General features: G+C 40.8%; 1 protein-coding gene across 4 annotated transcripts in view; it reads left to right on the forward strand.

Annotated features, from left to right (window-relative positions):
* Positions 1-26,184, forward strand: part of pde1ca (phosphodiesterase 1C, calmodulin-dependent a) — a 114,371-nt gene that overhangs the window by 2,997 nt on the left and 85,190 nt on the right. For all 4 annotated transcript variants that reach the window (XM_010899021.4, XM_010899023.4, XM_010899022.4 and 1 more), the window contains exons 2-3: positions 17,968-18,018; positions 18,786-18,951. In XM_010899021.4, the coding sequence (XP_010897323.2) occupies positions 17,968-18,018; positions 18,786-18,951 (217 nt within the window). The remainder of the gene's footprint in view (positions 1-17,967; positions 18,019-18,785; positions 18,952-26,184) is intronic.

Consider the following 26,184-nt stretch of genomic DNA (forward strand, 5'->3'; position numbering starts at 1 on the left):
TGGGGCCTCTGTGAATGGCGGAGACCCTAGTGAATTTGAATGCTGAGGGCGGAGTGAAGGAAGAAGGGGTTCGTTTAGGATTTTGCACTGCACTGTAAAGTTCTCTTGTTGGACGATCACTTGTCATTTTAGCAACTACAAACCCGATTCCAAAAAAGTTGGGACACTGTACAAATTGTGAGTAAAAAAGGAATGGAATAATTTACAAATCTCATAAACGTATATTTAATTCACAATAGAATATAGATAACATATCGAATGTTGAAAGTGAGACATTTTGTAATGTCATGCCAAAAATTGGCTCATTTTGGATTTCATGAAAGCTACACATTCCAAAAAAATTGGGACAGGTAGCAATAAGAGGCCGGAAAAGTTAGATGTACAGATAAGGAACAGCTGGAGGACCAATTTGCAACTTATTATGTCAATTGGCAACATGATTGGGTATATAAAGAGCCTCTCAGAGTGGCAGTGTCTCTCAGAAGTCAAGATGGGCAGAGGATCACCAATTCCCCCAATGCTGCGGTGAAAAATAGTGGAGCAATATCAGAAAGGAGTTTCTCAGAGAATAATTGCAAAGAGTTTGAAGTTATCATCATCTACCGCGCATAATATCATCCAAAGATTCAGAGAATCCGGAACAATCTCTGTGCGTAAGGGGCAAGGCTGGAAAACCATACTGGATGCCCGTAATCTTCGGGCCCTCAGACGGCACTGCATCACATACAGGAATGACACTGTAATGGAAATCAGAACATGGGCTCAGGAATACTTCCAGAAAAAATTGTCGGTGAACACAATCCACTGTGCCATTCGCCGTTGCCGGCTAAAACTCTATAGGTCAAAAAATAAGCCGTATCTAAACTGGATCCAGAAGTGCAGGCGTTTTCTCTGGGCCAAGGATAATTTAAAATGGACTGTGGCAAAGTGGAAAAGAGTTCTGTGGTCAGACAAATCAAAATTTGAAGTTCATTTTGGAAAACTGGAACACCATGTCATCCGGACCAAAGAGGACAAGGACAACCCAAGTGGTTACCAGCGCTCAGTTCAGAAACTTGCATCTCTAAATGGTATGGGGTTGCATGAGTGCGTGTGGCATGGGCAGCCTACACATCTGGAAAGGCACCATCAATGCTGACAGTTATATCCAAGTTCTAGAACAACATATGCTCCCATCCAGACGTCGTCTCTTTCAGGGAAGACCTTGCATTTTTCAACATGACAATGCCAGACCACATACTGCATCAATTACAATGTCATGGCTGCATAGAAGAAGGATCCGTGTACTGAAATGGTCAGCCTGCAGTCCAGATCTTTCACCCATAGAAAACATTTGGCGCATCATAAAGAGGAAGGTGCGACAAAGAAGACCTAAGACAGTTGAGCAACTAGAAGCCTGTATTAGACAATAATTCCTATTCATAAACTTGAGCAACTTGTCTCCTCAGTCCCCAGACATTTGCAGTCTGTTATAAAAAGAAGAGGGGATGGCACACAGTGGTAAACATGGCCTTGTCCCAACTCTTTTGAGATGTGTTGATGCCATGAAATCTAAAATCAACTTATTTTTCCCTTAAAGTGATAAATTTTCTCTCTTTAAACATTTGATATGTCATCTATGTTGTATTCTGAATAAAATATTGAAATTTGAAATTTCCACCTCATTGCATTCTGTTTTTATTCACAATTGTACAGTGTCCCAACTTTTTTGGAATGGGGTTTGTACGTCATAGCTGACTCCTTCACCCTTACCCTTATTTAGGTCGTTGTGATTGACATATGGTAAATCTCAAACTACACAGCATTTGGTGTCTGCCGATTACTAACATGACACCATCTTGTACATTTCTTATAGGTTAATTTTTTTTCTATTGTATGTTACTCAGTATTCAGTTCAGTACAGAGAAAGTAATTTGGGTGTAATACTCCAAGTTCGGCTTAAATCAGCCCATGTAATGAACACATTCATTTTCATACTTGTCCCCCGAAGGGAATCCAACTGACAACCCTGGCGATGGATGCGCAACACACTTACCAACAAAGCAACACCAGGCCCTTACTTTACTTGGAGACATTTTCCCTGGTCATTATTGGTGTCCATGTGTGTTTGTGCCTGCATATGTGTGTTTCCAACCATGTGTGCCATTGTGTGTGTGTGTGTGTGTATGTGTGTGTGTGTGTGGGGTATGACTGACCGTGCTTTAGCAAGGTCACAGCCTTTGGTGTTAGAGCTGGGTCGTGGACTCGCACAGAACACAATGTATTTTCGCCCACTTAGCCAGCCCAGTGGCAATGAACGACGGAGCACAGAACCCTGACTGAAAGGCTTGAGCTTGTTGACCCAGTCAGCAGAGTTACTCCACGGATGCCGCTATGCTAACTAAAGGAAACAGTAACAAGCCATGTAGTGTATACCCGTGTTTGATGAGGCCACACTATGGAGTGGGTGTAGGCCGGAGGTTAGAGGATAGAGGTCAGGGTGAGCCCTCTAGGGAAGCTGTGTCCACCACTAAACTCTGTTGCACTGTCTAATGCCTCTGGCTTCCTAACCACTGGGAAATTCAACATTTGAACATAAATGACTGTGGTAGGTATTATTCGGAGAAAGATTCAAATTAACCGCATCGGGAAAATTGTATTTAGAATTCCAGTGCAGAGGGAATTTATTTAAATAATCAAGCAAAGATCATGTGATTCCGCCTATAGAAAAAGCCCCGATAGTGGCACTGATAAGGAAGTTACCCTGCGTGTGGTACTGCTCTCTGGTGGCTAAAATCTAAAGCAAAGCCGATGGAAGGGAGCGAGAGAAAGGTGTAAAGAGACAGGGTTGGGTATTAAACAAGCACTGAATGATACCAGCTGTTCTGTTGACACTTGTTTTTAAATGTACTTTATTAATGTGACTTGACTGTGCTACAGAATAATTGTTGTTTGAACCATGTAATGTATGTTATGACTTTAGGTACGGTTCATGCCAGATCACATGTAGCCTACTGTTTGTTAACATCTCTGCCCTGGTCTGTGACACACTGTTATATTGTGTTTCCAGACTTCAACAGATGTTATCGATGACAACATTATAAACCAGGTAGTTTGACATGTATGATGCAGAATGACTTGTTTGCTGCTCTATGGTACTAGTCAAAAGTATGGACTACTCATTCAAGGGTATCTCTTTATTTTTTACTATTTTCCACATTGTAGAAATAAATTTGTAACTAATCAAAATACATTTCATATTGTAGATTCTTCAAAGTAGCCACACATTGCCATGATGACAGCTTTGCACTCTTTTGTATTCTCTGAATCAGTACACGTTAAATGAAATGCTTTCCAGGTGACTACCTAATGAGCTGGTTGAGAGAATGCAGTGAGTGTAACGAATACACCAGGGAGGCAGGATTAGATGGAACAAACGCGGAACGCGCACTTTAATGTGGTAACACAGGGAGCAGGCAGCAGGCAAAAAACCCAGAGGCAGGCACTGGTCGGTACACGGAAAGGCTGGACACAACGACAGACGGAGGAGGGATAGTCCAGGGCCGAAAACAGATCTAGCAGGTCAAAAAGTCTGGTAAAGGCAAAAGCACAGGCAAGGATTAGGCAAAAAGGCTTGGTCAAAAAATAATAATGAATCCACTGTATCCCCAAAAAAACAGAGAGAACAAGGCTCAGTATGCATCGGCTACACAAAAGCAATACCTCACAAATAACTAGAAACTGGGTAAACTAAATAGGGAGTGTTAATGGGGAACAGGTGTCAGTACTCAGGTGATTGTAATCTGAGATGTGAGTTCCGTTGAAGGGAGGCAGGTTGTGTGTTGGTATGATGAGGAACTGCAGGTATGGGGTATGATTGAGCTGGTTGAGGACAATGGTTGCCAGAAGGCCTAACAATGTGTTTGCAAAGCCGTCATCAAGGCAAAGAATGGCTACTTTACAGACACGCTATCTTACACCATTAATAAGAATAACCAAATACCACAACCCCTGTGACCTTACTGATTAAATAAAGCATGATGAAGGCACATTTTCTCTCTTTCTCATAGTATTAAAAGAAGGTAAAACACATTAAAAGCGCTCCTGAAATTGTACACATATGCTTGTAGGTAATCCCCCGAGATTTCATCAAAATTAATACAAATTACAGTACGGTGAAATAGGCCTTACTGCTTTAGTGCATCTGCTTTTATTTGCGGGTGACTTGCGGGTGACCAGTGTTCAATCTACGCCTCCTTAAAAAAAAAGTACGTGTTCAGATTTGTTCAGGATAGACAAAAACCTGATTGGCTTCAAGCTTTAGTTGGCTATGTTATATAGTGAGCCTAAACTAAAACACTTTAGGGTTATATTGCGAATTTCTCTTGTGGATTTTCACCTATGCATGCTTTTTGGGGTATTATAGATCACATCCCCTTGCACAGTTAAAGTGGATGGGTTTCCACGATTGTCTCGTCTTTTCACTTTACGAAAAAGTCAGTTATCGTCACCTATATCGGATAGTTATTGTATCAATGTCAATCATGAATGAAAGCTAAACAAATGTGGTTGTGCCATGAAATTAAATATCTTTGGCAGTGTAAAGTTCATCTTCAGTCTCGCTAGCAATTGCTCAATTCTTATGACTAGTCCAAGTAGTAAGTAGATACTAGTAGTTAGTTACTGGCTAATAAAAGCCATTCAGTATATAGATGCTATTTATGGTGGAAGTAAGATTAATAAAAAACGTGTCTAGCTAAATATCCAAGCTTGTCGTGATGTTACTGTGTGACAAAATGATCTAACGTGGAGAAGCAATTTTCTGAGGTAGTATGTCCCAAACGGTCCAATAATGGCACACTAGCTTACTATACACAAAACAGTACGTACTTCATCTGCAAAGTATATACTTGTAGTATGCGATTTGAGATTCAGACAAGGCTTTCGATTTCCTCGTAGTTCACATAGCGTAGTGGTTAGCTAATCAACTGTTATTGTGTGGATGACCATCTACCGCAGAGGTGTCAATCCGGTTCCATGGAGGGCCAAGTGTCTGCAGGTTTTCGCTCGCACCTTGTGCTTGATTGGTAAATTAGGTCTCTGATTGGTTAAGATCTTCCTTCACCTGGTTTTATTTGGTCTCAGTTGGGCACCAATTGAAAGGAAAATACAAAAACCAGCATTCACTCTCCCCTCCATGGAACCGGTTGGACACCTTGGATCTACAGTAATATTTGTACAGGAGTGCACTTTAGTTTCATTAATGTAGTACGTATGTAATATTCGATTTGAGATTCGGCCAATGCTTTCGATTTCCATGTAGTTCCCATAGCGTAGTGGTTAGCAATTCAACTGTTATTGTGTGGACGACCATCTACAGTAATCTTTGTACAAGAGTACATTTTAGTTTTGTTAATAAATGTTCTGTTATATTTAAAAGAATAATTGTATTATGTGACCCTTTAAAATGTTTATTGTTTTCTAAAGAAACGAAACAGCCATGGGGGGGAGTCATTGTTTTCATTATACAGTAGGTACTGTGCTGTAGCTATTAGCTAGCCATCTACAGTAATCTTTGTACAAGAGTACACTTTATTTCCGTTAATAAACGTTCTGTTGCCCACGTTATTTCAGCAAAATTGGAATGGCTGAGGTAAAAGCAGCATTCCCGTTGGTTAAATAGTATAATGGTTAAAGATGCAGTCTACCACATAGACAACCGTGGATCAAAACCAGCCAGGGACAACAACATTCATCCCTTGTTGAATTAGGCATGCCCGGTTTTTATTTTATCCTATTTGTTAGACCTACTGCATATGTATGTTTATAAAAAAAAGCGTTTAAATTCCATTTTAGATTGGTAGTGTGTAAAATATATTTTTTGGTTAAATTATTATTTTGCCTATTAAAAGCGTTTACGTTGACAGTATTTTCCAAGTATTTAAATGTATCCCTACAAATGCCAATAAAATTAACAAAAACATTTATTTTATAAACATTGTAAGCTATGTAATAGCTTTGAAAGAATCTGAAAGAAATGTTCTGCAATTCTACACATTTTTCTGTGGGACACGAGTCTAATATTTTTATGTTTGATATCTTATTGACAATATCCCTGGGCTGATCAAATATGGACATGGATCCATCTCTGTAGTACAGGTCTTAAATATTTAGTCAGAAATGTTGCTTTTAAAAAGACTGCTGTTGTTACCTTTATGCTAGCCTCTGTGTTGTGCTACTGTAGCTAGCTGAAAACATGGTTCCCATGACAACCTGAGCTAAGAGAGAGTTAGAGCATCCAGTTGGCAGTACAGTTCCGAAGGACCTTGGCCCTATTCAATAGGCGACAAGTAAGAGGCACAGGATTGAATGGTCAGGAAAGGCCGAAAGATACTTTTGTTCCCACTCCTTTTCAAACTGAGAGCAAGTTAACACTGCTGAATAGTCAAGATGCCTAAAGTTGTCCTTCAATTACTCTCTTCTCTTTCTATCTTTATTCCCTCGTCCAATGCTGTGGAGTGGGGGATGGAAAAATGTTTGGTTTGGTATTTACCTAGGTCTTGGTTGGTAAATGGTGTGAGAAATTCAACAGACATTTCTCATAACTATGTTGTGCAATACTACACAAATAAAGAACAATGACTAAATATTTCAACAATCACCAGCAATGCCAAAACAAGGAATCAAAAACCAATTTAAACCATTTTGATCATCTTCAATTCTTAGTTTGATCAAGTGGTCCTTCCAAGTACATGTTTGCATGATCAGATTGTTCCAAGTCATTTTTATAAACTGCGCTTATTTGCACTGGAGTGGATTTGTTGCTGGCAAACGCCCATACATTCTGTTCATATCTCCTAGTGTGTTATGAGGTTTCTGTAGGTATGGGATATGTAGGTTAGCAGAACTACACCACGGAACACATGAGAGTCAGGTCCAAAGTTACTGTTCCCAGCTGGAGGAGTGGTGGAGGAGATGCCTAAAGGCAGGGTGTGTGTTAATTTAGCAGAGCGTTCTACACATCTGTGGTTTGTATGCTTTAGAGCTAGTGCAACATTCATGTGCTGCACTGAAATTTGATGACCTGTTTTATATGTTTATCTTTCAGTTATTTCAACCAGGTTGGAGTACCACCTCATTATCATTCAAATCTGTTCTGGTCATGAGTTGAGTACCTATAGCCGAATAAAAATGTTTGTGCTTTTGTGCCTGACTAACCGCAAATTTGTGATTGGTTAGTCAGGTACACAATAGGGATAGATCTAGACATCTATGAATGTAGACAACATTGTGAACACACAGAGAATGAGGTTGGTTTAATTTTGCTTTGGGTAATTAATGTGTTAGTGTCCTTCCATTGCAGAGATGTTCTTTGGTGTTGGTAAAGGCCTGTACATTCATATCATTTGAACTCCTCCATTGAATTCACATTTTCTTATTTCTATGTGTATTATGTTTCTGTTTGCAAATGTAAAGTCATCAAACCTATGAACTGAAGGTGTGTGTGAGGTTACTAAGGGAAATTGTACAATAGTCTCTCCTGATCTGTGTTGGAAGACAGACCTTCAGGTATATTTCTGTGGCATGTCCCCCAACTGCTGAGAAGGACAGTGTTTTTTGGGGGGGGCTTTCATCTGTATTGATTTCTGAGAACAATGAAACCCTCCAAACTCTGTCAGCTTGGATATTTTTTGAATAGCTGATGTTGTTTTTGTGCTGAATAGGATGAATTAATTAATGTGCATGCAAAACAGATATTGACAAACTGTTATTTGTATCAATCTGCACAAGAGCCTGCTAGGAAATGGTATGTGTGTGGCTTTGAGGGACATCCATTTGTAAATGTAGGCTTGAGCACATTTATTGTAACATTTATTGTAACTGTAAAGCAATCTGCTGAATTAAGTTTCAATAGATTTGAGTTTGTTCAACATTATACTATATGTATGTAGCTGAACAAATGCACTGTTTTCTTTCACCCAAAATACAAAATATGAACGACAACGCAACATTCCACCTGTTGTTTAACTTTTCAAAGTTCTCTCATATTCACTCAACATGCGTGTTCCACCAGCCACCTTTCTGTTCCATCTGATGTCCATTCAATTCCCAGCATAACCTTTTTACCATGAGTGGATGTGTTTACCTTACGGACGTCAAGGAAATAATAACGTATTGAAACAAAAAAATATATATTAGTGAAATGATCAAGTACTTATTTCGTGTTATCAGACAATGATAGCACAGCTCAAGTATTCCGCGTCTCTCTTTAGAGGTAGCAATGAATTGCCCTTAATCAGGTTGATGCCTAGTAGTTGATGAATGAAGGGGATGTGGTCCACAAGCTGGAAACTCGTTCATTACTATCAGTATGGTATTCTCTGATGTATGGAAACACAGTTGTGCCATAATAACTCTTTGCATTTATAGACCCAGTTCACTAGACTAAAATTGCATTAAGGAGTAATTGTGTGTTTGTCCCTGCACAGGAAAAGAGCAGTTGGTATATGATTGTGTTTGTCCTGTGTGTGTGTGTGTGTGTGTGTGTGTGCGCATGCGCACATGTGTAAAAGTGTCCTTCAGTAGGTGAGCTGTTCAAAGCGATAAGGCAAAGTAAAACATGTTGGAGTGTGCCATACACCAATGGTCTGGCAATTACATGATTCACCTACTCACAAAGACAGACACGTGAAGGAACTCATGAACAAATTAAATCCATATGTCCACGGACAAATTAGTTTTTCTCTTTTTGTGTAGACCAGAAACTCAGTAAAATAAAATACACCTATTTCCTCTAAACCCTATAACAAACCCTACCCCAACTCCAACCCCAAGCCTTAAGAAAATCATTTTATGAGGATTTCCAAATGTCCTCATTTCTTTCGATTTTACTCAACAACATAAATATTAACAAAGCTACAAAAGCTTTTACAGGAAAAATGGATCCATCTGAAAACTTCGAGCAAAAACATTGCGAAGGGAAAATGAAGAGAGTAAGGTAAGGTGGGTGAGGGATGAACGAGGGAGGGAGGGGGAGGGGTGAACGAGAGAGGGACTAATCAACTAGTGTAAGAGCAGAACAGTCTGGAGGCTCGTAGAGAGACAGGGCACAGAGGGAGGACTATCTCTGTCCTCTGTATTCTCCCGCATACCATTTCTTGTGGTTTTGGTGAGGACTTATTCTGGTGCAAGGTGTATCTAAAAAGAGCTGCAGAAACAGAGTTTGAAAGAGCTATAGGCTCTCAGCGGCCTGAAGGAAGGATGCTCTGGGAGACTAGGCGACACTAAGGTTCTGGCCCTAGCCTCTCCAGATCATTAGCCTCTGTCTGCTAGCTCACACTTTTATTTAACACGTACCTGGATTCACCACCAGCACCACCACCACCCAGAGGAGAAAGTCTCTGGTGATAACCCCACGCAAAGCCCCTCTCCCGGGGGGGGGGGCAGGCAGAGAGGAGAACCTTTCTCCTCACGGAGCCAAGGAGAGGGAGAACAACAGGCAGTGGAGAGAGGGTATTTCGATACAACACCAGCGCAGAGAGAGTGTGAAGAGCTGAGGGAAGATGACCGAGCCTGGCTCCAAGAGATCCAAGAAGCAAGGATTTAAAAAGTGCCGGAGTGCCACTTTCAGCATTGACGGGTTCAGCTTCACTATTGGTGAGTGAGGGAGGGGAAGGTGTGTTGAGTGTGTGTGTGAGGGAAGTCGTTGAGTCCCGCTGCGTTGTTCACAACTGAACTGATAGGACACAGTTTCGTTGCTATGGTTTTTCCCGATGTGTTTGAATTGAGATCCATGAGTGTATCCCTACGACGATCTGCATGATCGATTTATTAAATCCACTTTGTTAGAAACTTAGACTTATTTAACAGTGTTATGATATCACAATATATATCATAATATATAAGTTCAGGGTAAACATTTAGAGGAAGCATTTTTGGAACATTTAAAGGTTTCCTTGATATCATGAAAATATTCTCCGGAATAGATACAGCGGGCCTCAGGACAGCATTGGAGATCTTAGAAAAATCGGACAAAAGTGATTTTTTATTTTTTTGGTGACATTTTCCTTTTTCTGTCTTTTGTTTGTCAAGTTCTCTCTGTGTCTTTGTATTTCTGTTGGGTGTGTCCACCCTGGCCGATGCAGAGAGGTGTATTTATGAACTGAAAGCAGTTAGCTAAGGAATTGTCTCAAACCGTCAGCTATCTCCGTTGAGCATGAGAACATTGCCTAGTCACCTGAAAAAACAAACAAACAGATAACATAATGAGACTAATGCACACATCGCTTCTTCTGACAAAATGTCTCAAAGTACCTTTCTGAGATCCCGTGTATATCACCCCCCGACTGTGCCCTTCATCAAAGACGTTGGAACGTGGCAGCGGAGGGTAGTGAAGGAACATTTGATGATGTAAGGATCTATACCTACATTGTGTGAGGCTGATGAAAACAGCGACATTGGGGATTGTGTGTGATTGGGATGATGTTGATGATGATGACTGCGGGAGGCATGTGACTATTGCTATTGTTTGTAACTACATTTAACAGCCGTAGATTACAACCTTTCCTCACATAGGAAGCAATACAGGCACTTATCCAGGTATTTGTCATCTCTCGTCTATGCGACTGCAACTCACTATTGGTTGGGCTCTCCACTTGCCTTTGCCTGGTTTTCAACATTCCAAGGTTCTACCCCCACCCCCTTTTTCTGGCTTCTAGTTGAAGCTTGCATCCACTACATGTCCATGGTGCTTCCTTATGGAGCAGCAAGGGGAATTGCTTCTCCCTACCTTAAGCAAACCTCCTGGTGGTCCCACTTTTATTAAATGTAATGCTCCAGTCAGCCCAGTAAATGCCCTCTGTCTTGGTATCACAATAGTTGAAAAAGACTCCTCCCCTTGATGTCAGAACAGTGGATTCCTGCCCAACTTCTAAAAACATCTGAAGCCTCACCTCAGAGTCTATTAAACTACCCCCTGCCCCCCCCCCCCCCCCCCCATATTTATTTACTTGATATGATTTTCATAAGCTGTTGTCACACTTAGCTAGGTTCATATGAACACACTAATTGTACCTCAGGATAAAAGTGTCTGCTAACTGACTAAAATGTAAATGTAATGTGACTGTCTATGAGTGTGTGTGACTGTGTGTGTGTGTTTGCAGAGAAACATGGCAGTAATTACAGCCTTTAAAAAGGTCAAGTGATACATCTTATGTAACTTTCCTTTCCTCTCTGTTCTGTCGTTCCAATGGAAGGATAGAGGAAAGAAAGTAGATGAAAAAAAGCAGCCCAGAGGGTTTTATTTACAGTAGATACAATTGGGTTCTATTTAGAGTAGATATGGTATGGTTCTGTTAAGAGTATATATGATAGGAATCTATTTAGAGTAAATACGGAATGGTTCTATTTAGAGTAGATATGGTATGGTTCAATGGTTTGGTTTATTCAAGGATATACAATACAGTTCTATTTTGAGTAAATATGACCAATCAAATCAGCTTTCAAAAATATTTTATGTGAAAGAATCTGATATGGTTGGTTGAGAAACTTATATAAAGAGCTGTATAATAAAGTGCTGCCTGTGTACCCAGGACGGATTTGGAGTATGAAGGGATGCCTCTTCACATCATGAAAAAAGCTTTTAAACTGCTCTTCCACAGTGAGAAAGTTAGTCACATGGGCTATGTTTTCACAGGCAGCCCGATTCAGAGGAAATAAATTATATTCATTTGAAAATATCCGATTGGTCGAAACACCACTTTGTTAAAAAACCAGAAAGATTTGGATGGCCTGTATAAACGCCCCCATTATCATCAACCTGCCAACCGTCAAGGACATACAGATCTGTGTAGACATAACACTTATGTAAGCAGCTAACCTGCTTCATCTGGCTGCGATCTGCTGTCACTGTATAGTAAACAGGGATGGGATATTCTGCCATCATAGAGGCTGTATGGTTGATGATGCTGAACAGCCATGTCAGTAAACAGAAGTGATTAAGTTCAGAGTTCCAGCTGCTCCCGTGTGGTCTGGACCGGGAAGCCACAAAAACACCCTCATGCTCGAACTTGTCTCCCTGCTGATGAGGGTCTTGTTCTTCCCACTTCACATGCACATTACCGTCCCATGTTGCGCACACACTCTCACACACAGAAACACACACATACACATACCTGCCCATGTTACATACAGTACAGTCTGACCCACACACACACACACACACACACGCACTCGCACTCGCAATACCTGCCCACGGTTGTCATGTGTGATGATGACTGATTACTGTTACTATGGCGATGAGGACGGAGGAGGATATGACATTGCCTCGCGTGCATGTGTGTGTGGCAAATTAGCATATCGGCTGTAGTGTCATCTGTGGAGATATCGTTACACCTGTTTGGTAATTTCACTGACTCTGCTGTGTTAGGTGGGGGGTTATGGGAATTCAGGCCATGGGGGGTTGTGGGAATTCAAATAGATAGCTCTGGAAAGGGTACCGTTGTGTGTTTCTGCGTGGGTAAATGGAGGGAGGTTAAAAAAAGAGAGAGAGAGAGAGAGAGAGAGAGAGAGAAAGAGAGAAGGAGTAGAAAGAGAGAGGGAGGTGGAAAGAACAGGCAAAGGTAGGTAAGGAGGACAAGGGAGACTGAAGGGGTGGGAGAGGTGGGAGAAAATAATTAGAGGAAGGGAGGGTGATAGGGAAAAAGACAGTTGGAAGAAAGAGTGGTGAGAGAGAAAGCAAAAAAGGCAGGAGAGAGACCAAGAGAGGGAGGAGTGGGAGAGAAAAAGAGAGGTGGGGAGAGAGACAGGTGTGAAAGATAGGATGGCGAGGGAGGTACAGCAGGAGGCATAGAGAGATAAGATGGCCATGAAGGAAGTATGTATACATCAGTATTCTATTACACAGTTATTACAATTTTAGTAACAGGTTAGTTTTGTAGTTAGGTTAAATACCAAGGGATGCCACACAGTTTGGTCACAGCAGGTTAGGTTTGGTTAGGTTAGGTTCGGTTATGTTAGGTTTGGTTAGGTTAGGTTTGGTGAATACAGTAAATCTGCACAGAGTATGTGAGGAGATGCGCAAAACAAATGAGGCTAAAAAGGCACTTTTAAAATGGCAGCCTTGTCCTGTAAGAATATGCATTTACAAATATCAAACAAACAAGCTAAACGGTGCGGGTTATTGCCCCCAAGCTGCCAAGGTAGGAAACTGTTATGTCTTTACTTTAGTCCTGGGTCATTGTTGATGCAGGGCGGTGACTGGTGTACCTTTACATTGGCATTCCCTTGGGTGAAAAGGATGAACGTCCTAATAACTTTCAATGAGAGCCCATTTCATGTCTGAGATTGCATTCATGAAAATACTACCTTTTCATTCAAAAAGAGAAAAATTGGTTAGGGTACCTTTTGATCAACTTGTTTTGTAGCAAGTGAAGTTAGCCTACAAAAAAAAGACTAAACTGCTTATTTGTCCTTATAAGTTGATGGATTCTGCCTGTGCCGAAATGACTCAGTTTGAATACTGTGTCTGGTGCCCTATGTAGGCTTTTGATTCTTTGAATCGAATAGCAAAGTGCTTAAACATGATGTTTACAGTGCGTCGCAAGGGGTCGCAGAGAAATGAATAGATACAACATTTTAAAAAGCCTTGCCATGGTAGTCACTGTGCAATTTAGAAGTCACCCAAATATCAGCCAAGCGCAATATATATTTCCACCAGCAAGATTTTCAAAGTTGCCCAAATTTTTTTTTTATATGGTGGGCAAAGCAACATCACACCTTGTTGCAGTTGCAGTGTGACAGCACACATCTAAACATAATAGCTTAATTTCAGTCCAATCACAAAAACTAAACCAAACTAAATAACTCGCACCCTATTGCATGTGAACTGAACATTCATAGTATCTCAAAAAAGAATAAATAAATGGATATAATGTAAATACTTAAATACAAAGGAGTTTATAAGTATTTGGACAGGAATGTGGGTTTTGTTGTATCCCATTATGATACAGATAAATCATAATTAACATCAGAGACAACCAAAACATTAGGCGTGCCAAAATTAATGGTATGGTTGATTAAGAAGAAAGAAATCCCTGGTTAGCTCAGCACTGGTAAATTACTTATCTGATAGATTTAAGTTTGTGACCTAAGAATGCTCAGCATAATGAAGACGAAATAAAAAAAAGAATTGTCCAAGGGAATAGCAATGGTGTTGTGTTTTGGGCATGGCTCCCATAGGAACAGGTTCACTTGTCTTTACAGAAGTTGTGACTGCTGTGACAGCAGCGTGAGGAGGAATTCTGAAGTTTCCATAAACATCTTGTCTGCTCAGATTGGCTACATGGCCACTAAACATTCAGACCATAGGCAACATATTTTCTTTCAAAGATGCTTTTGGCTCTACCAGTACTACTTTAATTTAGCACTAGATAATGATCTGTTAATTGGGTATGACCTATTCACTGTAATAATGCAACATTTTGGCCGGTATATAAGCACTGTTATAAAAAGAAATGCTTGATTTAGATTTTGGTGGCAATTTGTGTAAAATAATTACTTGATGTCTTTAAGAAAGAATTGTGGACTTAAAATGTGATAATTTAGCCAAATGCATTTACATTTTCAATAAATTCTAATCTGGTTCCTACTTTACCAAATTATAATTAGTCAAATACAACCTTCATGTAAATGGTGACCAAGCTTGGAGTCCAGCAGCACCTATCCCTGACCGGGCTTGGAGTCCAGCAGCACCTATCCCTGACCGGGCTTGGAGTCCAGCAGCACCTATCCCTGACTGGGCTTGGAGTCCAGCAGCACCTATCCCTGACCGGGTTTAGAGTCCAGCAGCACCTATCCCTGACTGGGCTTGGAGTCCAGCAGCACCTATCCCTGACCGGGCTTGCACACTAAGTAGTTTGGTTTTAAAGGGAAAGGAACAGGTGTTGTTGATTGCCACAGTTGCTATCTTCTGATCTGACTTCTGCTGACACCGGTCAATGGCTGGATTGGTATTTTATATATCAACTAACTACATTGAATGTTACAGCAGTTACAATCTGCACGCCATCAACAAAGGTGATTGGGCTGCCACACAAGCATTGGTTGATGCATGCCATGTCTGAGCAGGGGAAAAAGTACTTAGTTATTTTGGAAGCAGAATGACAAAATAATAAATCCTGGAGCACATTAAATGCAATAAGAATACTATAAATGACTTGTAACAACCCAAACGTGTTAATATAGTCCAGGTTGTCTAGGCTTCAGTGATGGATGACGCCACTTCATTAGTGGTAATGACTCCCCCTTCTCTGTTCTGCCAGGGAATACTCTGCAAACATTGTGACGACAGCAGCAACACAAATTATGTGCACAACCCCCCTCCCTCCCTCCCTTATTCCATCCCTTTAAGTCCCTCAGCCACCGAGGCTGCGCCCTTGAGCAAGGCACCTAACCCGTAATTGCTTGTATAAGTTGCTTTTGAAAAAAGTGTCTGTTAAATGGCTAAAATGTCAATTTATTCTCTCCAGTCTGTCCGCATGGGTTAAAAGAACCTCTCCTGGAGACCTCAGATTTTTCCTAATTACCTGCTAGCCCCTGTGGATCTCCTCACAGCACTTAACGATCTGTACCCAGTTCCTCCTGAGACCAGCTCAGTGCTTGTTACCACACTCTTTTCATTGCTTCTCTTTTATTGTTCTATCTCTTTCCTCTCTTCGTTTTTCATTTTCACCTTTTCCTGCTACTTTCCTTTGTCTCGGGTCGTCAGTGGTCCTTGTCCCTGTACCAACCCACACTTCCTCCCCCTTATCTCTCTGACCTGTAGATGTCTTTGAGGTGGTCATCGATGGAGTGCGTAGGGCAAAGTCCCGTGGTTACCCAGAGTAGCCCATTATAGAAACCACGAGTAACATCCTAACACCTTGATACAGTGAAATGGTTCACTGCATGGAGGTGTGTTAGTCTCAATGTCTTCCATTCCCGTTCCATTGTGAATGTGCCAAAGAACATCTTTATCTGAAAATTCATTTGGTTTCAGACAAATATGAATTTGTATCGAGCACTCCGTTATAATAACAGCAATTGACATTGGCCTTGCTGTTGTTTATGCTTTTATGATTCTACACTGCTTACTGCATTGTAGAATCACAAAATATCTGTTATAGCATTCAACATTCATCAAAATTCAGTTGAATAACGTTCACAATAAATAATTTTTAGACATTCGTCAAATGGGCTTAATGTTACTTTTATGTCATCTAACTCCCACATTCTGTAAATAGAAGCTATTTGGAGTAAGTCTATGGCCGCAGCAGTAGCATATGCTTACTACATCTGTCATTTGTTTGACATTTACTATGTGTGTAGCTTACTACCATAAAGGGACAATATGTCATAGAAGGAGCCTTCTAACTGAAGAACTAAACAGCCAGCGAGCCATGTGTCCTGGCAACTGGAAAACATCATGCAGAGGAAGGAGCATGTACATTAATGAGCGACCAGTATGTGGCATCATGTGCTTGTTGACCTCACAGAGTTGTTCCTCCTGGTGCTAGAGTGCTGAAGGTCAGTACAGGCTATAGACTGACACTGTTGTCTCCTGACTGGCCTGATAACCCGTAGTAGGTTTCCTTTAAGTAGATGACTAGTATTGGATTGCTAATACATATTACTAAATTATATGGATAATTGGAAAATAACTGGGAAATAATGAGCTAAACATATTATCTCATATTGTGTTGTTTTTTGGAGGCCATTGATAAGTTTTTTAGAACATGCACTTTTAATGTCTTAAAGCAGCACCAAAGCTCAAAGAAATTGATGCATCTGTCATAGTCAAATGTTGGAACGTGGACATCTGGGAGAAAAAGAAGCAAATGCTACTGCTTGCTAACCCTGAGAAACATACATGTGCAGCAGATTCCATGCATCTTTTCCATAGTATGTACATGACAATTATTAAGCTACATTTCTTCTGTCTTCTAACAGATTTATAAAATAGTTCATTCGGTATTGTTTTTATGCTTGTCCTACACTTTAATTAATAACAGGACGTTTGTCAGTCACATCCATCTCGTACCATTTAGAAATGAAATAATTGTCCATAAATATAAATAGATAAATAACTGCAAAATAAATATAAATGGAATGGTCGATATGTTTGTTTTCGGCCAACAGACTTAGTGATGATTGTGATCAAGTTTGGGCGAAGTGTAAATGGAGCAGAAATGTGGCTGCACTTTTTACATGCAAGACTCTAACACTGTGACTCTGAGGTCTGATGCAGGACGCTTAAATGGGTGAATCAATCACAAAATATCACAAAGATGATACACGTGATACTTTTCACTTTTTTTTTTTAACTGTATGGACAGGCTGATAACTGTGAGATTTCTCATCCTTAGGCTCGCTACCAAAAAGCATAGCTACAGTAGTTAACAACAAACTAACAATACATGCTTCACTGGAATCCAGAAGTATCCCACCGACGTAAATATTAGCATGACAACTTATGTTGTAAATTAACAGTAGCTAGCCAACATTCTCTAGATTGCAGTAGCTAATTATGTAGAAACATTCATTACATATTAACATGCTGGCAGTAGCTAGCCATTGAGGCTCTGCACTGCATGCAATCGGATCAATGTTTGTCAGGTTTGCCTAGTTTGTTGGCTTCTGACCATATCAACATTATTGTATTGTTTGCAGAAGAAATGCAGCAATACACATTTGTAAAGATATTTGAAACACCAATTTATTTGAAAGAAAAGTATTCTACAATTGTATATATTGGTTTTTAAGTATGAGATACAAATTGAAGACGTTTGTAAACATTTAAAATAAATGATGAATGTCTTCGCTCCTTAAAAGCCCCTTCTCCCAATCTCCCAACTTTCAGGCTTAGTTACTCTCTGCCCCCTCTTTCCTCCTCTTTTCACACATTCTGTTAATTAATTCTCTCCCTTGCTCTCTGTCTCTCTATTTTTACAGTTGCCAACGAGGCTGGAGAGAGTAACACTCGACCACTGAATCGCTTTGCACGTGAGTCACTATTGTTTGCACGCACGCACGCACACACACATACTCACACACACGCACACACACACAAAACATTTTACTACTCTTGTGGGTCCCCTAAATATTATTATGTTATATCTTCCCTAACCCCTAACTAAGCTATGACCTTGAACTACCTCAACTTCAAACCAAAAATGTTACCTTTTCCAAACTCCAAACCCTTAGGCATACCCTGAATCTAACTTTACCTGTAAGCATAATCAATAGCCTGTAAATGTTCCTTATTGTACTCCACTTGCAGTAAATTTCAGTCCTAACCAATATAGTAATACATTCAAGAACAAACACACACACTCACAGACTTACACATACTGAAACCACATGGGTGGACACAATGTATTTTCTAAGTAATAATACTTGTACTAACTCCATGCTAGTCTAGATGGCAGCGTCCCACTGTATACCACCATCGTATGACAGTGTTGGCCACAGCTCCTGTTTCACATAGGCTCTTGGTACTTTCTAAAGACCAAACAGCAGGGGGCAACAGACTCTCACAGCAACTGTTCATCATGGAGATGTTACTAACCTCACCTCCTATCTGTCTCAGTCTGTATTTCCCACCATTTAAACATTCACAGTCAAACACAATGGTCTGCTGTTCCAGTATATTCAGCAATATTAGGGATTTATGAACTTCAATAAGCAAGCCAAATGACTCCATACATCTCTAGAGTTTCCTTTCAGTTCAAAATTGCCTTTACCATCACTGTCCTCTGTACTCTGTCCAGGCTCCAAGTCCCAGAATGCCTTGTGGAATGCCATCACAGCTGGGATTGGGATCAAGGATAAGGACAAGAGGGGGATCCTTATCGACCCCCGAAGTCCAGAAGAGATTCTGGCTGATGAGTTGCCTGCTGTGGATGGCCCAGACGCCATGGAGAAGACAGCCATCAGGTCGGGAGTTCTTTCCTCCTTCTGATGCTCCCTTTCCCATAACCCTAACCTTTACCAGTAATGCTGAAATCTTATCCTTAATGTTGCCCTAAACCAAACCGCTAAGCCAAAAACCAGTTTCCCTACTGGGAACTGGGTAAAAAAAAACGTATTGTGAAACACACACACAGCGAATACTCGGCAGGGCTGCATTACAAATTGTGTCATCATAACAATATAGGGCACTACTTTTGACTCGGGCACATAGTGCACCATAGGAAGTAGGATGCCATTTAGGGCGCAGATTCCCTCCGTAATTCTCTGGTGTGCTATTACAGAGCAGGAGTCCACTTTGGTCACATTACAGTCCGTAATACCAGACCTTTTTTACTACAGGGCTATTCTGCAGGTTGATTGCACATCATAATCCATAACACTTACTATAAAACAAAGCTTTTAGACAGAGTAGGAAAGCAATAACAAATTAAATGGCCGGCTTGTGTAATATTCATGTCAATTTACCCCAAAAAAGGTCAAGAAATGGATAAAAGGAGTAGGAGAGGGAAACTTTTGTCAGGATGAAGAATACAGTATGTCTGACTTCAGAATAATTTGAATCTTCCGGGGCTCAGCTTTATGACTTGTACTGTAGGTAGGCCAGGATACAAAAGGTTTCCATTTCCTTTTTTAAAACCCTTTTATCACATGGAGGGAAAAAAAAGGTGGTAGAAGTCAAGTGACACCCCCCCCCCGTTTCTCAAATACTGGGAAGAGCAGAGAAAAGAGACATAATGGTGTACAATACAGATCGTCGAGAACTCCCAGTCATAGATAAGAGTCCACAAGTCAGACCGTTCTCTCAGAGGGTTTGACTGTGTGTCATGACCTGGACAAGGACCGGCCAAGTGGATATAGCTCTGGCCCCTGGAGTTTCCCTGATGTCTAAAGGGCTTCATTTTTTTTTTAATATAGGTATTTCTCTTTTTAGTTGCTGTGAGAAGAATAACAAGTACTGAATGGTGTCGGGAATCATTGTAGATGAGAGGTCAAGATCAACATAGATGTGAAATATTCAATGCATCACTGCCAGAATTAGGGTGTCATTGTCAACATACAGAAATACTGTTTACTGCTGGAACCTGGCCCCTGGGCAGTTAAACAGAGTGGATGTTTGCTGGGCGTTGTGGACAGGGATGGTGGGTGGTTGTTTCCACATCCAACTTTCTCTCTGGTGCTTGCGCATTTGATTCCATCAGAACGTGATACATTATGGGAAGGGAATTGTGTTGTTTAGACATGTGCGACCCTAATGCCTGTGCCAGAAGTAAAAAATCCACAGTTAAAGGCTTTAAAAAAGGAGTCTTCACCATGTTACAAGAAAACGGGACACGAGGAGTGGAAGATTTGCTCTGAATGCAGCGGCGCGTGGTCGCAATTTATCACCACATCGCCCATAGACATTTATCCATCAGCGGACCGGTGGTTTTGTTCCCTTTTCCCGATCATCTCCTCAGAATGAATTTGCAGGTTGATAGCAGCACCCAAGGTTATGGGCTGACATGTTTTGAGCCATGCTGTGCTGAATGACTGACACAACCCAACAGAGACCTTTAGGGGACCAATGATAAGAAAGGGCAGCCAGTGATCCCTACAGGCCGCAGTGTGACTGATGCGTCCGCTACACGGCGTGACATGTCAGTTTGATTGACATGGGGTTCCCTTCACATCACCAGCGTTAATGTAAATCCGTTAAATGTGACCATGGTGGATGCGTGTGTGTTTATTCTTTTTGGTGCTGGCGTCACCGTGGTGAACAAGCAGAACGGAGGACGTGTCCGGGGACACCCTGAATGCTGATTGGCTGGCTGGTCGCACTGGCTCAAAGCATTAAATTACTATAAAGGTGATTTTAGCTTTCAGATCTTATTGACATCTTGAGGCATGTCAGGCTTTGCAATTGCCCTTTACATTTCCTAACAAGATCCAATTGTTTTTTTGTTTTTTTTTATCTTTTTTTAAATGGCCTGCTAATGCATAAAATGGGAGCTAAAATGAGTCTGAGGTCATTATGCAGGCCCTGCCCACTTGAGGATGTGTCCTTTTTAGCCACCTGTTTCCCGCGTTTGAGAGGCCAGTTCCACTTGTTACTTGAATGTGGCCGGATTGGTTGCATTCATTTTACTCTGGCGACTCCTGCACACTAGTGGTTGTGCCATCTTTTTTTTCCTCCGTTAACTAAACGACCATGGAAATGTTTGTAATGACCTATCAAACCAATTCCGGTTATAGCTATAGAGTCAATACAGACCCGGGCCATGTAAAACGTATTCACCCAATGTCTAACAGTTAACTGGCATCTACAGATGTGGAACTGTAGCCAGATTTCAGACTTTCAGATTTTGTGTTGTTAATAAATATTGTGTGGTTCTCGACTGTCATGATCAAAGTTTTTGAAGCAGGGGTCAGAAAATTTGTCAAAGCGGAGTCGTTTTTCTGCAAATCGGGGTACAGCAAAACATTGACATTGATATTGATTTCTGCGTGGTTAAAACGCAGCTTGTTCAGACATTTTTCTTCTGATCTGCTGTTCAAAAATAGAAGCCTAAGACACCTGTTCGGACTTTCCAGTTAAGCAATCAGTGTATTAAGAAACAGAGTTGCATCTGATATGATTTGGATGACACCAACCTCTTGCCATCATCTTTCCTGATGCTGTTATTCGTTGCTGCAATGAAGGAAGGCCTTAGTCACGAATTGGATGTAATGAAACTGGAAAGAAATATTGTATGTAAGTGATAAAAAAAAAAATATAAAATATATAGAGGCCCAGAGCGGCAGGAGAATTGTGTGTGTGCGTCTGTATGCATGTGTGTTGCAGCCAGGTTACGTCACCACACAACATCCCTTCATACATCACATCAGAGCCGGTCCATTATAGATGGCTTTACACTCTCTCCATGGATACACACACTTAGAGATGATTTGACCTTTCGCTAAGCCCGCTCCCCCAACCATCCCTCCAGTTCAAATGGCTTTTATTTATGTGTGTGTGTAACAGGCGAAGGGAGAGAGAGGGCGAGAGCGTGAAGTGTGCACGCGCGTTTGGGTGTACGTGGCCCTTGTGTGTTTTTTGTGCTTGTGTGCGTTTGTTTGTCTGCACAAAATGTGACAACATACGGGATTCTCATTATGGTTTTGAGCTTTTCACTTCCACTCCCTGTCTTTTCCCTTGGAAAATGTTTTGCTGTTTGACTCCGCTGGGCAGATAGGACCGCAGCGAGGAGCCGATCACCAGGCTTATTTTAGTGGAAAAAGCTAATTTTCCAGTTGAGTGGCGCCAGTCAGGGAAGATGAAGTGGGAAAACCCGGAAGCGTGAAGTTAGGGGATTCAGGACAGAAGGCAGACGTCCACTGCTTTGTGAGATGAAAGAATGGCAGTGGTCAGGTAAACAACTCTGGCTTTGTGACCGGTAGCGACTGAGTCAGACAGTCCAGTCTGGCCGGTCTGTTGTTGAAGTGGCCTTATTTGGAGGGACTGAGCTGGTAGATTACTGATGACGAGTTGAAAGCGTTTTCTGACGTTTTAATGGAGGATTTTCTAAAGTAGCGAAGAGTGTGTTACAAGGAGTCATTTCAGGCATGCCTGTAAGCACGAAGCACACATGCATACAAAGACACCAACACAAGCACCGATTTCAGTTTTGCAAGTGAAGTCAGGCACTGAAGAGGACTAAATTGGATTGGATGTTGTGTAAAGGGCTTTACTCATTATTTAAACATGTTTGTCACACATTCATTCTAGACTGACAACTCAACCTCAGCCTCTCCAATTCCCTAGGCGTTAATTCAATTACGGTGAGTGTAGAGACTCCATTAATGGGTGGCAATGTCGGTGACAGTGTGGTTGCATATATATTTCTCATTACACAAATCTATAGATCATCTACAATGTGGTTGAGGGCACGACCAGTTGACAGGAAGGACACGCTTTCAGGAGAGGGACCGGGGAAGAGCGGGTGAGATCATCCTGGCTGTGGGATCATGTAAATGGAAAATGAATCTTCTCATTTCTTTTGACTCCGCTGTTCAGCTGATGGACACTGGTAACATGGCTGAGCCGGTCGATGCTGCGGTAAAGTCCAGGTTGATGGAAATTATATTACCTTTTATGATATTTGGAAAAGGTGTGTGTGGGTGTATACGTGTGTATGTTTGGACGTGCATTTGTACTCTATGTGTGTATGTATGTTTGTGTGTGTGGTAGGCGTACTAAGGCAAAAGTGCATGTAAGTATGCTTTTCCTTTCACCACGTGTTGGGTTGTAAAGAATTCCGGTCGTACTCAATTATATCCCTGGTTGTCCGAGTGAGGAGGAAGGACTAATTGAGATAGCAGAGTTGTAAAAAGGTTTGTACCAATGAGTGTGCTTTTGCCTTTGAAATATATATAGAATATTGGTCCTGTAAAGAGCTGAACAACACACCTCAACACTCTCCTATTCAACCCAATGTCTCTGAGTCATACAAGGAAAGTAGGTTGCCTGTGAGCTTACACTATCACAGTGATTTACTTTTAAGGAGTAGGTGAGTAGTTGGCATTGAACAGAAAGTAGTCCACTTCAGTGGTCCATTCTCTCCCTTTGTGTTTAGAAAGGCTCCACAAATAAAATAGCTGTTTTATTTTTCTTGTAAGCATTCCGGAATTCCCTTTAGTTAAAGGTCAGAGTATGGTGGGAGAATAATTTATCCTATGAGTATGGTGTATGGAGGATCGAAGTACTGGTCTAGCACATAGTTCAGCATTCCTCCTCTGACCAGATTAGTGTCAGTGTTTGCAGGCCCAGGACCGACCTGTAAAAGGTGGTGTTATCAATGCCTGGACTTTAGATATGGTTCAGAGAAATCTGCTTTGTGGAAATGTCTCCTATCACAGCATTACCATTGCAATGGTAAGTCTTGTTGGAACGTGCAAAGTGAAATATACAAGAGAACAAATCACAAGAACAGATCATCAACCCCGCCCCCCCAAAAAAGACGTTAAGAATGTAAAAACAGCAAAAGTTGTCATAAAACACTTGACTTCATTACATGTCCCAAATAACAAAATGTAAGTTCCACTTCAAAACCTGTGAGAGCATTTCGGTCCCCTCATTTAGCATTTAGATAGACACATTGGATTTCCATGTGGCTTGCAGTTATTTCGAGGGCTATGGATTGACTAAATGATCACATTTGGTTGATCCGTCAATAAATTGCTAGACAATAAAATGCCAAGAATATTTGTAAAGAAGAGAAAAAAGGTTATGTTAGGTTGCTTTGGTAGAGAATATGTTGACCTACTTAGCAGGGCACTAATGTTAACATGTTTAACTTTAGCCACTGGAACAAGATTTAAATAAATTAAATATATACATTTTATCATGCCAAAAATAAAAATAACAGTGAAACATAATAGTCACACCTTTTGCTCGTTTGTGACCAAATGGGAATTTACCAATACAGAGTTAGTCAGACTATAGAGTTGTACATTGCCATTGAGTGGTTCCACAGAATTTGTCAAGCGGGTAAACATTCCTATGCATAATGGAATGATTACATGATTACATCTAGGTCATAGAAGGGATTAGCCAATAAATGTAACTTAGCGGAAATGTAATGTAATATACTATAGATAGAAGTAAATCGCCAAATGTTTAAACATTTGTTCTATCATTTTCAGTTTACCACATAAGACGTCCCTCCAACTGTTTATCAGGAAACGTGTCATCCTTGTATGACGACTTCTTCCTTATGTAAAACTCATGGTGACCTCTGACATTGCCTACTAAGGAAGTTATCTAATAACTCTTATTATTAGTATATTATGATGATTTTTTAATACTCATTTGTTTTAATGATAATAGCTTAATCTCCTCATTCTAATGCCACATTCCTAAGGGTTGATTTACCAGTGGTGAAGTCAGAAATGCTAATTGTATCCGTGTACTCTATCTAAGAACATCTTTAGACTAGAAGAACTGTGTCTTGTTTGAATAAAATCTACATAATATGTAAATAATATCTTCTATTCCCACCATATAAAAAGGAAACTCTTGCTGGGCCCAATGTATGTGACACGGCTTAACACATGGCAACGAAGGGCTTTGGACTAATGTACAGGAAGGAGTATAAACCCACTGACTATGTTGTTTTCCTGGTAACTAACATGGCGCTCCCCACCGAACAAGGGCTGTTGCTTGTAGATTTGTATCGATGCCATCGTGAGATGTTTTTAATTGTGTTTTATACATTCAGCGAGACCAGGCTTTCTGTGTCACCGCTCATTCCCCTCCGGTACACATTGAGCGAGAACATGGTCACTACATCTCAGTAGCCGTGGGGAGTATCTGTCAGGAAACGGTACCACGTAAGCGCAGGAAGGCAGCCTACAAAAACTCAAAGGTTTTCACTGGTTTTACGCATTAAAATGTTTCTGACGCAAACACGTCTCGTTCGTCTAGACAGAACTATTGTGAAGTAAAAAAGGTCTAGGTCTATATTGGTAAATTCTCAGTTCCCACTTAATCCACTCCTTTTTCTCTTTATAGGACTGTCTTGCCGTCTTGCTCTCTATCTCAGGCCCAGTGGTCGGTGGATTCCCTCTTAATGACCGAATTAATGGATGACAAACTCTCAAGAGTAGACACATTAGCATGACTATGTTAATACTATTTTAATGGGGGCTCTTAAAACAGAGGGATAATTCACTGTGCAGATCAGAGAGAGGTCTCTTGTATCAACACCTACCAACTGAACAAACAAGTGCGAGCTTGTGTGTGTGTTTATGTTCATGTGCATTCATGTGCTTTTTGGCTTTCATTTCTGTAAAACATTAAGGTCAGCATTGTCCTTCACACACATCCATCAGGTTCAAGAAAGTTAATGTGCAAAGTCTGAGTGCCTGTAGTTCCCCTGAAAATACTGTATCATTAATATCAGAAAATCAACAGACGTCAATTTACTGCAATGTCTTACTGCATTATCTGTCTATTGAGAATTAGTCTTATTTTAATGTCTTCTTTTAACGGGTACTTGATGAGGTTAAAGCAATTAATCAATCTAGCAATCAAATCAATCAAATGAATTTATAAAGTGCTTTTTACAACAGCACTTGTCACAAAGTGCTTTTACAGAAACACCCAGCCTTAAGCCCCAAGGAGCAAACAACAGTAGTGTTGAATTTCAGTGGCTAGGAAAAACTCCCCAAGAAGGCCGA

This window comes from Esox lucius, chromosome 21 (assembly GCF_011004845.1).
Source record: "Esox lucius isolate fEsoLuc1 chromosome 21, fEsoLuc1.pri, whole genome shotgun sequence".
In the NCBI taxonomy this organism is placed as follows: Eukaryota; Metazoa; Chordata; class Actinopteri; order Esociformes; family Esocidae; genus Esox; species Esox lucius.